At 38.9% G+C, this 14,476-nt stretch overlaps 1 protein-coding gene across 1 annotated transcript in view; it reads right to left on the minus strand.

The window, feature by feature from the left end:
* The window catches only part of EFCAB6 (EF-hand calcium binding domain 6), a 199,177-nt gene that overhangs the window by 136,531 nt on the left and 48,170 nt on the right, over positions 1–14,476 (minus strand). Inside the window, 3 exon segments of the mRNA XM_060026001.1 lie at positions 1,062–1,210; positions 7,409–7,533; positions 13,133–13,245. Coding sequence (XP_059881984.1) covers positions 1,062–1,210; positions 7,409–7,533; positions 13,133–13,245 — 387 coding nt within the window.

The raw sequence follows: 14,476 nt of genomic DNA on the forward strand, positions 1-14,476 counted from the left end.
GCAACAGTAGACACAGAGCGTCACCACCTTACAATCCCTAGTGAACTGATGGATATAGGGGCGATCAACAAGGGCTGCTAACATCACAAGAAGAAAGACAGGCAGTCCATACATGCTTGCTACCACCTATGAAGTGTTCTTGCCCCCCAAATTGAACCTGGATCTGTGCATGTATCAATTCAGGGGCAGGGGCTGGCGGGGAGGGAGACAGGAGAGCACGTTACATGTCACCGTGGGTTGCAATCAGTCAGATTCAGATTGTAAGAAACTCTACATAACAAACAATCCAGACTTTTTCTACAAATGCATCTTAAGGGGGGGAAATTAACAAATGGAGAGAGACCCTGCAGATTAAAGAAGAATTGTGGCAAATCAATCAACTGCAATGTACAGATTTGATTTGGATCTCGACTCAAATAAGTTATAAAAGAAAATGTGAGACAATCAGTTAAATTTGAACTCTGACTGGATATTTATTAATATTATTGATAATTCTATTAGGTGTGAAACAGTATTTTCACCATGTTTCTAAAAAGAGTTCTTATCGAGAGACATAGATCTTTTCAATGAAATAATGATGTCTGGTATTTGCTTCAAAAATATCTGAGGTTGGGCTTCCCTGGTGGCGCAGTGGTTAAGAGTCCGCCTGCCGATGCAGGGGACACGGGTTCGTGCCCTGGTCCGGGAAGATCCCACATGCTGCGGAGCGGCTGGGCCCGTGAGCCATGGCCGCTGAGCCTGTGCGTCTGGAGCCTGTGCTCCGCAGCGGGAGAGGCCACAACGGTGAGGGGCCCGCGTACCATAGGAAAAAAAAAAAAATCTGAGGTTGAGGAAAAATGGGCAGGGATAGCAATGAAATGATTGACCATGAGTGAGTGGGAAGTTGCAGACGGGTAGTGGGAGCATTCGTGGATTCATTATTCTCTTTACTTCTGCATGTGTTTAAAATTTTCAATAGTAAAAAAGTCTAAAACATTCATAAAAAATAAATAAAGCTGTTCCCGATCCTCACAGTTGACGTTTGGGGAAAAAAAATGTCAAGGAAACAACGGGACTCTTACCTTTTCATTAACTGGATGAAAATTCTTCTTGGTAATCGGTATACAAAGGTGTCGAGGACAACCTTTAGGTAATTCAAAGATACGTATCCACGTTTGGACAGGTCCCCTGCACTCAGGGCCTTTTCAACCTTTTCATAGGACTTTGAAAGCTGTGGTGAATTAAAATTACAGCATTCACAGAAATCAGCGGCACAGAGCTGCTCAACCACTTTATCTTCACCAAAACCCCTTCACATTTTCCTTTCCAAAACTGATCAAAAAGGTTACTATGGCACGTACCGAACTTCAAATGTTTAATTGATGAGCTCACTACAAAACAGTATCCCCAGTCACAGCTACTCAACTGACAAGGCAGACAAGTTTCTCAGGGAAAAACAGCACATACACTAGCTCTAACTCAAATTTCAGAGCTAAAAATACTTGGTGGATCTGCCAGTTTGATACATCTTTCTTAATATACTTTCAACCCATCCCGACTGTGAGCCCATGCTAGGCTGCTCCTGATTAAGTCAGGTCAATCAAACAAAAAGCTGGTGACATTTTATTAAAAAGAGAAGTAGCTTTGACTGTAAGGGAAATCGTTAGGATTTCATAAACATCGTACACATTGGACATTTCTTTAATTATCCTTTTTTTTGGCGGGGGGGAATTACAAAGAACCAGGGTGAATCAGCTTTGCTTATGGGACTTCTAAAATGCAGTAAAGTAGGTTAACCACTGATTTTTGTATGACTCATAAAAATGCTATGAAGATTCGTTTTATTTCCAAAGGTTTTCCTGCTGTTTATTACTGAGTAATAACAATATTCTTCGATATTTCCAACCCTCTCCACGTTGTCCGAATTCACTTTTTTCCTGCTAACTGGGATACGAAGATAAACAAAAGAAACACCAACTTGGTGTAAAAGGGGACGTTTAAAAAGCTGCTGGAGGGCTTCCCTGGTGGCGCAGTGGTTGAGGGTCCGCCTGCCGATGCAGGGGACGCGGGTTCGTGCCCCGGTCCGGGAAGATCCCACATGCCGCGGAGCGGCTGGGCCCGTGAGCCATGGCCGCTGAGCCTGCGCATCCGGAGCCTGTGCTCCGCAACGGGAGAGGCCACAACAATGAGAAGCCCACATACCGCAAAAAAAAAAAAAAAAAAAAGCTGCTGGAGCATGGAAATATATGGACAAGTGTCTCTCCCCACTAAAGGAATAAGAAGCACATTCACTAAGACTTCCTGAAGGTGCACAGGAATATCGGAACTCTAAGGGGAAATCTTGAAAAGAATCTAGAGACTTACAGGGCCTAAGCTTCTTAGAAAGTTGCATAAAATTAACCCAATATGTGGCTAAACGTGCCCATCTCTCTCTCGGGGAGGTGGGCTGCCTGGGGGAAGCCTCTAGTGGAGGGAAGCCAAAGCCAGACATGGAGTCTGGTCTCAGTATATTTATTGGATTAATGAAACCTGCTTTTAATATCTTAATGGCATTTAGTCTCCAATCAGGTTTTTTTCAGGAGAGTGTTTTGACATAATCCAGAGCTCTTAGAAGAAAAGCAGGAATGAAACAAAAGTAATGTTTTTGTTTTTCTGGGTTTTTTTTTTTTAAGACTTTATTGAATTTGTTACAATATTGCTTCTGTTTCATGTTTTGGTTTTTTTGGCCCCGGAGGCATGTGGGATCTTAGCTCCCTGACCAGGGATCGAGGGATCTGATCGAACCTGCACGCTCTGCATTGGAAGGTGAAGTCTTTACCACTGGGCCGCCAGGGAAGTCCCCAGAAGTAATGTCTTTGCGACACGTAAAACTTTTTAGGAATTTTCATCATTACTGTTTATAATGAAACAAACAAAAAAAAATGCAAGCAATTCAGCAAAGTATAAAAAAGGACATAAAGATACCGGAAGTCTCACTACCCACAGGTTTTTATATGGTGTTCCAAAAACTCCAACATGATCACATAAACATATATTATAATTTTACAAAAATGGGACCATACTACACTTTCAGTTTTGACAAATGCTTTTTTCATTTAACGACATGTCATGAAACTTTTCCCACAGGAACTAGTGTGTATCTGCATCACACTTTGGAGATGATACACGGCAGCCGTCATGTTAGGGATGGACGAGCGAAAGGTGCACCCATTTCCCACGTTTAAACACTTGCGTCTTATAAATGTTCCCCTGGCCCCCAGTCTAAACGAGGCTCCCCTTGTTATTCTCTCTTATAATACCCCGTCCTTTTCTGTCATACCACTCTAGGAAAATGGTAGTTACGGACGTGTATTTGTTTAACATCTCTCTCCCTGATGTAAGGTCATGCAATCTCCATGAGAGCCAAGATTGTGCCCTGTTTTGTTCGCTAATAATTATCTAAAATGAAGCACAATTCGGCATGCGGTAGGCACTCAATAAATGTTTGTTAAAAATGGATACATTTTTACCAAAAATGTTCTAAAGAAAGGTTGTAAAATGTAAGGAGCTATCTGACACATCAGTAAAAAGAGAAACAAAATTTAAATTATAGCTGAAATGCCGTTTAATCCGCATCAGACTGGTAAAAATGGACAACTCTAATGATATCAAGAGCTGGTGGGTACACTGGACAACAGGAATTCTCATATGCTCCCAATGGGAGTGTGAATTGGTATTCTGAAAAATAACTGGATACTGCCAATGAAAGCTGAGGGGCATGCTCCCTACAACCTAGCAAGGAATGCTGGGTGTAATTCAGAGACACCTTAGCAGGCATGCACCAGAAGATACGGAGCCAACCACTTACGGTGGCATCGTTTGGATGAGCACAAAACAGGGAGCAATCCAATGCCCATCCCTGGGCAGCGCATTATCTGTGCATATATATAGCTAATGGGGAACTGTACAGCTGTGCAGTGAAAAACTGTACAGCTACCTCCATAATATGAGTGGATCTCAACCTAAGCACAAGCAGGATGAAAAGAAATGGTTTTACAACTATGCAAACACACTATAGAAAAAGAAAGAAACAAACGAACATCAAGCAAAAGACAAAGAACCCAATCTGTAGGAGAACAGGATACAAAAAAAAAAAAATATATATATATATATATATATAAAACCAGCAAAGCTTTCATACTATAAAAAGGAACTAAATAAGAATATAAATTCATTAAAAGAAAAGCTTGAAGACAAGATGATAAAACAATGAAAGAAAGAAAAAAAAACAATGAAAGAGAGTAGAAGGATATTTCAAAGCTAAGAAAATAGAAAACAAAAACAGCATCATTACAGGAACTAATAACAAATTAGAAACAGCAAGAATAAAAGACAAGGCTGAAATTAAAATTAATAGTAAAGGAATGGCTTGGGAATTCCCTGGCAGTCCCGTGGTTAGGACTCAGCACTCTCACTGCCAGGGCCCTGGGTTCCATCTCTGGTCGGGGAATTAAGATCCTGTAAGCCGTAAGGTGTGGTCAAAAAAAAAAAAGAAAAAAAAAAACAATGGCTTGAAAGATTCCCAATGAAGGCGGAGGAAAAGGATAAAAGTATTATGGCATTTTGGGCTTCCCTGGTGGCGCAGTGGTTGAGAGTCCGCCTGCTGATGCAGGGGACACAGGTTCGTGCCCCGGTACGGGAAGATCCCACATGCCGCGGAGTGGCTAGGCCCGTTAGCCATGGCTGCTGAGCCTGCACGTCCGGAGCCTGTGCTCCGCAACGGGAGAGGCCACAACAGTGAGGGGCCCGCGTACCACAAAAAAAAAAAAAAAAAAAAAGTATGGCATTTTGAGAGAAGATGATTACCATCAAGGATAGACAAAGATGATCCAATATAAGGATAACTGAGGATACCACTGAAGGAAGGAAAGATGGAAGGAAGACAGAAGGGAGGGAGAGAAGGATGCAGGGAGAAGGTTTTAGTGACGTGACACAGGGGAAATTTTCCTGAAGTGAAGAACTAAATCTGTACGTCAAAAGAATATACTGTGTTCCAGGAAACTTTGGCAAAATGCTCCATGCCAAGACAGTCTTCGTTTTGCTTTTTAATTTCAAGGATTAAGAAAAAATAGTTTAGGCATCCTGGTAGAATAAAAAATTATCTACAAGGGGGAAAAAAATCAGTCGACCTCAGGATTCTTCTCAAGAACACCCAATGCCAGAAGGCAATGTAGAAAAACAACATTTTGAGGAAAAGAAAGAATGATGGAAGAATTATACCCAGCTACGTTGTTGTTCTAATAAAAAAAAAGAGAGAGATAGTATGAAAAAACAAAAGGAATAAAGCACCCATGAGCCTTTCTTGAGGGAATTACTTGACCATGAAATCCAGCCAACCAAAGAATAAATCAAAATAAAGAACTCTGAAAGGGATAAGCTATGGTAGCACTGGGGTAGAGTGACGTGCATTAAATCCATGTAGATATAAAACGCAGGCAAAACAACTGGGGGAATTACAGTAAGAGAACAAAATGCAAATATTATAAACTCTGACTGAGAACAAAATATAAACAGCAAGAATTGCGAGGTGGGAGGGGCTGGGAAGAAACACAGGAAGTGCCAATCACAAGGAGTTTCATAGCCAGCCTGCGCTGACTGTAACTGAGACATCCTTCAAAACACCATCATTTCTCCAACTCTTCACGGCTTTCTTAATCTCTTTTTTTGTCTCAAAACTCTTTTTGGGACCTGGTATCTCTTGTGGTAAAGAAATATTTATCCAAAGTTCAGAAATATCTTTGGCTTCACTTGAGGACATTATATCATGTGGAGCACCCGGGGTTCAGACTGGGCCCCAGGACTCTCTGGCGGGGTAACCTGGGGCAGGTCATTAAGCCTCCTCGTGCTTCAGGTTCCTCATCTTGAACCCGGGATGATAATGGTGCTTAACTCCTGGAGTTGCCGTGAGGACTGAACACCTGAGGGGCGCTTACAACACTGCCTGGCACAGAGGCAGCCCCATAAAAGGGTTAATTATGAGGGTGATGATGATGATTTTTTTTTTTTACTTCTGGTAAATTAAAAGAAATTTAAATTAAATATGATTTATTTGTAAAAAGGAGCATGATTCTCTTCCTATAAAATTATTTCTATCTATGTATCCACCCACCCACCTGCCGATGCAGCAATCCTTCTATACATAGAATAAAGACAGGCCTAGAATTATGTTCACCAAATGTTGCCTTTGATTATTTCTGGGTGGTGGATTTTGAATAATTTATTACTTTCTTCTTTATACTTTTCAGAATTGCTTACATTTTTTGGAATGGTCATGTTTTCATAAAAACAATAATTCATTAACAACAACAAGAGAAAACAAGTTTTACCGATTTACCAACAGAATATTCATGTGCTCCCCCTCTAACGCCCTTATCAATATTGGCTTCTGTTAATTTTTTCCACATTGATGATTTTCTACTGAAAGTTTTATATTAATAATTTATAAAAGTTCTACATATGTTAGGAACAGTTATTATTTATCTGTCATTTACGTGGCACATGCTTTGCCAAGTTTATCATTTGTTTGTACAAAGTTTTGCTGTACAAATACTTTTTCATTTTAATATAGTCAAATTTATCAGTCTTTTTCTTTATGGCTTTGGGGCTTTACTTCATGCTTAAAAGTCTAAATTTCAAGATTAAAAATTTTCACCTAGATTATTTATTTTTAAATTTAAATAGTGGGGGCATACAGAATTTATTTTGGTGTGGAGAGTGGAAGGTTCCAAGCTTTCTTCCCCACATGGCTGGCTAGCGAATTATCCCAGTAATAATTACTGAATCTTCTCCTCCCTCGTCCCCACCATACTTTATTGGAATGCCTCACATCATATGCTAAATTCACGTATCAAGATTGGCCCACTACCCAACTACTGTTTTAAATCAATTTGAATGTTCACTGCTGCACCACTGTCATAATGTTTTAATTATTATACCTTTAAAAATATTTTATATGTGATAGGATAAGCCCTGTATTGTAACTTTTCAAAAGAAAAAATATATATATATATATATATATATCCACCCAGATGTAGGGCGAGAAGGTGTTAATACTAAATCTTCCAGTCCAAGAGCTAGAAAAGCCCTCTTCATTTTTCAGATTTTCCTTTATTTTACTCAATAAAGTTGTATCATGTCGTTATATAAGTCTTAAATTTTTCTTATTACATTTAGTGTGTGAGTAGCACCAAGGAAGTACTTAATGTCTCATCATCGTTACCATCATCCATGCATTGTTGTTACGAGAAGCTGGAGGAGGTCCCAGGGCTTGAGGAAGCAGAGGTGGTTCAAAGCAGTTTAGAAATAACGTCTAGACCTAATGGTCTTCCACAGCCATCTACTCTCTCTGTTCACACTTTAGATAACCCTGGCACTAGGAGAACGTTCTTACCTCTTGGCAAAAGGTCCTCTCAATTTCATCTAAGGAGCAGTTTTTCCAGATATCTTCAGATGAAACAGGACTGGGGAGGTAATCTCTTTTGGAACTTTTGACTCGTTGGTCCTCCCATGGGACCTCTATTAAGACAAAAGAACTCCAGTTTATGAAGACTGTCAAACGTACATTTGAATATTAAGTGTTTCCTTTTCATCATCACCTGTCTGGTAAAAATTAAGACTCAAATAAACCAAAAACATGAACTATATAATAAGTGCTGTTGAAATAACTGGACGGACATTTTAGAAAAAAATAAAATTAATCTACTTGCTACCTTATCTAGGCTAAATCTGGATAGAGTAAATATATACTAAACAGACTAATAAAACCATAAAAGTAGTGGAAGAAAATTAAGATGAATATACATAATACATGTAATACATAATCACTGTGTGAAAAGTTCCTTCCAAAGAACACATTAGAGCTAGAAATCATTTAAATAATGGATAGGTCTGACAATATAAATATTTAATTTTTGTTTGTTAAAAAAATACACAAATAACAATGAAAGAAAAACGAGTGGGAAAAACTATTGTTAATATATGTGAGAAATGCAGGTTAATTTGCTCAATATATGAGTAACTCTTAAGAATCAAAAGGATAACATAAATCCCCAATCACACAACAGACTAAGGTTTAAACAGGTAATTCACATTAAAAAAGGTTTTTTAAAAAGCCAAGAAATGTATGAAAAACTGCTCAAACTCATTGGTAATTTAAAAGGTCTAATTAACACAAGTTAATTTTTCCCTACTTGTCAAATAGGCAGGGATTAAGGCAAATGACAAAGAAAGAAATCAGTGCTGGCTTGTATACAGAAAACGTGGTCCTTGAATATTCTCAAATCCCCTTCTAGAACTTTACACTAATGGAATAATAGGACAGATCCATATGTGTAAGGATCTGTTCTGTCCTGTTTATAAGAAGGGAAAAAATGAAACAATTTAAATGCCCATTAATAGAAGACTGGTTTTATAAATTATGGTTCATAGACATTAAAAACAAAGGGCCTGTCTAAATCATGAATGCAAAAAGTTTTCCTTGATATTGTTTCATGATTGAAAGAACAACTAGCATGATTTAATTTTCATTTTAACACTTATTTTGTGTATTTGCTTATCTATCCATCCATCCATCCATCTATCTATCTATGCACCAGAAACAAAACCTGGGAGGATAATAACCAAAAGAATACAGTGGTAGGATTATAGGGAAGTATGATTTTGTGTTTTTGTGTTTTCTGGCCTTTTTGCAACGAGCACTTATTACTTTTATAATAAAAGAGAATAAAACAAATCTAAGATATAGCCATTTTCTTTCTCAAAGTCAACTGCAAAGAATCACAAATGATTTCCCAGATTTATTTCCTAAAATGTCTGCAAATAAGCTCCACTCAAATTAAGCACACTTGTAACTACTCAGCTGCAGTTTAGTCGTCTGGAATTCTATTTCCTACCTCAAAAAAAAGAAGAAAAAGAAAAGAAAAGAGAAGAAAAAAAGTAAGTCTCCCCCGGTGGACCCCCTCTGGCTACATGATAGAATACAAAACCAGCCCTTTAGAACGCAGTCTGGAATTCCGTGGCTTCAGAGGGCCTAGCATTTGAAACATGGGCTCTCAGAGCATAGAAGCTGCGAGAGCCTCACTGAGAGACAAGGGAGCCACGCAGGTATCACTCGGTGAGGCAGGTCTCAGCCCCAGCTTTCTGATGCCTTGGTCCTGCACTTACCCTGCGCTGGGCATTGCTACTCTAATGGGGGCTTAGAGGACACACACAGCACGTCTAGGGAAACCCCCTGGTGCTCCGTAAAACAGCACGCCAGGGTGGAGGGCGGAGGCGGGGCCGAGGCGTGAGGCCCGCCCTGGGGGAGCTCACCCCCAGTGCGGGACCTACTCCGCCTTACCGCTCTAGCTGCTACTGCAGGCTGGCCAACAAACTCGATGAAGCCACGTCCAGCGACTCCGCTCACATCACAGTTAGACCAGCTTTCGCTCTTCTGTGCAGCTGAATAATTCCTGCCGCCTTCCGACTTCCCCAAAATTTCCTCTGAAGGATTCTAGCTGATTTGAAATGGAGTAGAGAGGAAATCCAAAACTTAATGGGGCAAGTATGTATTTCATAGGTGCAGCAAAAGGGATTCAGCCCCTAATGTCATTTCTCCATGTGCCCAAAGAGATGGTGCTTTTGACAAGCAAGGTCTTGATGGCGTCTTCAAAACAAAAGTAGCAAAAACAGAAATACGCAAAATTCACAGAAAGCAAATATTGTCCCATGTATAGAAAAGTCACAGATAATGGGCTGCTGCAAATGAATGGAGACTCCCTTCTTACAGTACTTAATAAAATACGCAAAAGAAAAAATAATAAAAATTAGTAAAAATAGTAAAAATAAATTTATTTATTAGCAAAGCAAATAAATAAATAAATTTACTAGCATAAACTGAAGCAAGAAGAAACTTAATATGGGCAGCCAGAAAGTTTTGCTTCCAGTTATGGTGGATTTGCTCATATTGAAGCAAACCTCCCAGCAGATAACAATTATAAACTCTAGCCAAAATATAAACAAAAAACTCTCTGAAGGCATTGGAGAGCAAATGACATAAACTGGAGTCAACCCTTGGAAAGATGGAGTTTCCTGTTATTTGGCCTTTTGCCTGAGGACAGGCTTCACCTGGAACCTTACGCTAAGTGGCTAGAGTTTAGATATAAACCCAGGATCTTACTGGTTTTAGGAATCAAAAAAAGAGAATTCAGGACTACCACAGCAGCTAGAAAGTGAGGAGGGAAAGCACAAAAAGAAAGGCATAGCAGAGGATCTCCAAAGCCCGTGAATGAACTCTGCCAAAATCACTGGCTAACCCTGGGGACTACAGATGCGTAGGGCAGAAAACAAGAAGCCCAGCCAAGGCTGGAACAGCAGAAAAGGATCTCGGGCGTTGACCCCTCAGGGAAGACAAAGATTAGCCTTCTACTAAAGTAAACTGGCTACTGAAACAAAAACTTAAATTCTTCAGAGGAACGTAACAGACTCCATAGTCTCTACAATGCAAAATTTACTATATCCAGGATAAATTCCCAAATTACTAGACATAGGCAAAAAAAAAAAAAAAAAAAAAAAAAATCCCACAGGAAACTATGATCCATATTTTTTTAAAAAGGTAATCAATAAAGACCAAATCCTAAAATGACCTAGATGTTGAAATTAGCAGGTAAAAATTTTAAAGCATTTTAAAATTTAGATTTTTTAAATAACAGTGTTTGAGAATATGAAGGAAAATATACTACTAATGAAATGAACAGATAGGTATTCTCAGAATAAAAGAAGCTGAGCAACATATCCTGTATTTTCTTTGTTTGTTTTTTGGCCACACCACATGGCTTGCCTGTGTTTATAGTGTATGTAAAAGTATGATGTATGACAGCAATATAACAAAGGACAGGAGAGAAGAATTCAGAAAATGCTGTTTGAAGTCTATAATTCATGTGAATTAGTATAATATTATCTGAAGATAGATTCTGATTAGCTAAAGATGTATAATGGAATAAAAATGCTCAATCAATCCAAATTCCTTAAAATTACACAAACTCTACAGGAAAAAAGTTGCGGGAAGGGGCTGGTGGATAGAGAAGGAAGGAAAGGAGCGTAACACAAAAAGGCACAGATCCCACCTTGGAAGAAAATGTAATTCAAGGCACAAAATTACTTCACAGAACATTTTAATAAGAACACGAATTCATTAAAACAAGAGCTCAACAACAAGATGATAAAACAATAAAATGAGAGCGGAAAACAATATAGTAGGCCAAAGGAAACAACATTATAGAAGTAATTAATAAAGTGGACATAGCAAAGAGTAGCATAGACTAAAGTGAAAATCAAATTACAGGTATAGCTAAAAGGCCTAAGATGATCCTTGTGAGTACAAAGGAAAAAGACAAAGAGAATAAAGCACTTCAAGATAATTTAGTCAATAGAGAAGACAAAACAACTCAACATAAGGGTAGTTTGTATCACTGAAGTTAATCTGAAAAGTGGAACAGAAACTTTATTCAAAGATGTACAGGGCTTCCCTGGTGGCGCAGTGGTTGAGAGTCCGCCTGCCGATGCAGGGGACACGGGTTCGTGCCCCGGTCCGGGAGGATCCCACGTGCCACAGAGCGGCTGGGCCCGTGAGCCATGGTCGCTGAGCCTGCGCGTCTGGAGCCTGTGCTCCGCAACGGGAGAGGCCACAACAGTGAGAGGCCCGCGTACCGCAAAAAAAAAAAAAAAAAAAAGATGTACAATATTACTAAAAAACAAACAAACAAACGAATCCTTGAAGAGAGAATTGAATTTTCAGGTTGAAAATATACTGTGTTCTGGAAAATTGATGCAGAAAGCTGAACACCAAGACATTTCCTAGCTAAATTCATTTAGCACCCTGGAGTCAAGTTTTCTCATTTTAAAAAATGGGATAATAATACCCACCTCACAAAACTGTTGAGAGAAATAAAATTAAAACTAAGGTTTAAAAAGTAACTACACAGAGCACAAGAAATAGATGTGTTTTAGCGTTATTTTTTATGTGACTTGCTTTGTGTCTTACTGGTCCTATTAAAATATATATACATGCACACATACATACAAACACACACACATGCACACACGCACACATGCTTCTTAAAGTCAGATTATTTTACCTGGCTTTGTACCCAATGAAGGATCTAGCAGTACAGGGACTTGCACATGAACTAACAAAATGTAAGGGATGACAGCATCCTTGCAAGGTCATATTGTCTAGTAATTCCCAAAACTTGGAAGGCTTTGAAAAGTAGAGTCCTGGGGTCTGCTCTAAGCTATCTTGGTTAGTGAAACTGAGCTGAAATCTAAGAATTTGTAATTTTTAAGTTTGCTAGTCAGGCAGATCTGGGAATCATAGAAGGTATTAGTACATACTTGCTGCAATGAATTGCACTGAAACCAGACAGTGACAACCCGTCTTGAATGAGCCAGTACACACGTGGTAAACCCCTGAGGCAAGAAACTGCTTGCCTCAAATGACCAAAGGCCTGGAAGGGAGACTCTCCGATTGCATTTTTCATATACCCATCCGCGAGGAACTGGACCCCTGCTCTCTCCAGAACTGTGCAACTCTGGGCATTATGTTCTAGAGGCTGGGATAAAGAATATCAGTACGAGGAAAGTTTTTCCTTCTCAAGGTTGTATGCCTGCGTGAGCCCAGCCTTACATGTCCGGTATAACCATACCATCTACTCAACTATTTGCCCTTTTGTATCAAGATTGTTCCCATCGTTAAAGGAGTAACATGTTCATTAACAAAAATTTTTGAAAATACAGAAGTAGCAGAAAGAATCAAACACCCACTTATCACTTAAAGACAATCTGTATTTTGGAATTTCTTTCCAATCATTTACGGATATTCCACATACATTTTCCATGTTATGATTAACTTTATGGAAATCATTGCTTGTGGATGCACATCTTACCATGTCTATAGGCTGTGACTCACTTAACCCTTTTCCTGTTGTTAGGCATTTATGTTATTCTTATAAATAAAGATACCATGACAGTCTTTGTGGATAATGCATTTTCCATATTTGAAAGTGTTTCCTCAGGACAGATTCACAGACGAGGAATTACCACGCCAGAGGATACTGAAATCATACTTTAAAATACTTACCTTGACTTCTCATAGAATATTTAAGGTTCAAGTCATTATTTGTACTGAGGTTCTTCAGAACAACATTATAATCCACTGCAGTATCTTTATCAATGTTGTAGTGTTTTGCAAACCTAAAATAGAACTGTTCATTAGTATTCAGAAATTATGATACAGAGAATCTAAATGAAGCAAGTTTTTTTTACTAAGGTATCCTTTACTCTGGGGTTGGCATTAATTTTAATGTGTGTTTCTAGCTAGAGCTGGAATAAAGAAGTAAACCCTACGAAATGTTACTGTAAGATTTTAAAAAGGCAGATACTCCTGAAACTAACACAATCAACTATACTTCAGTTTGAAAATTAATTAATTAATTAATTAAAAATGCAAATATTTAGGAGGAGATCACTTCACTCTCTCTCTAGATGGCTGTGTACAGATCTGCGTGCAGAGGTACGTCTCAGGACCCGCTAAGGGAACGCCCCCTGCCTGTACCCCGTAGGGTCTTCTCCCTTCTCCGGTGGGGGTGAGGAGCACCCCTGCAGTCAGACAGCAAAAGCAGTTCCCCACTTCCTTTAATAATTGGGGGGAATGGATCTGGGCCATGAGTCAGCATAAAATTTCTATAACCAGAGAAATCTACAGCCGGTGGAGGAGAGAACATAGCCCACCTTCTTGACCAAGAATATCATTTCGCAGAGAGAAACTGTGCCCAGGATGGCGTATCGTGTTACAGCAGTCGATGGTGGGAGCGGGGCAGCTTTTCTCGGAGCATTCTAGGCTGTCTATGCATAAAGAGAAATTTTGAAAACACTTAACCAAGGTCTCTCCCTGAAATACACTGAGATACTTTTACTTTTAAAGTTAAGATAAATACAATGTTTGGATTCTTTTTTTCCTCTAAAATGAAATTTCTACTATTCAGACCTGCCACTTGATAAATGGTTTTCTAGATGATCTCTGCATTATTACATTTATAAACAATTGACAGTTTTTAAATGTTTGGTTATATTATCTCCATATGTGTTGGTTTCTATAATTATCTAATTTCATGCTGCTTTCTAAAAATTTAGTAATTATCACTTAAAGTAGTTGTTATTTTTCTGTTTCCAAATTTAACAAAGAGTGATGTCATGTATTCATTTCAACGCATACCTTTTTTTCCACTTTGATGAATCTTGCCTATTGTTCTAGTAAGAAAAATTATCTTGAGATATGATAGCTGCCAGATGTTAATCTTGAAACTCCCTAAATAGCTCCATCTTTCATCCACAGACTCTGTCTGGCAAAAACAAGCTGTAAGCACAAGAATCCAGAAGGCGGCACCTAAAGTGTTCCTTTTTGAGTTGCCGTCCTACAGAAAGT

This window comes from Delphinus delphis, chromosome 11, assembly GCF_949987515.2.
Source record: "Delphinus delphis chromosome 11, mDelDel1.2, whole genome shotgun sequence".
Classification (NCBI taxonomy): domain Eukaryota; kingdom Metazoa; phylum Chordata; class Mammalia; order Artiodactyla; family Delphinidae; genus Delphinus; species Delphinus delphis.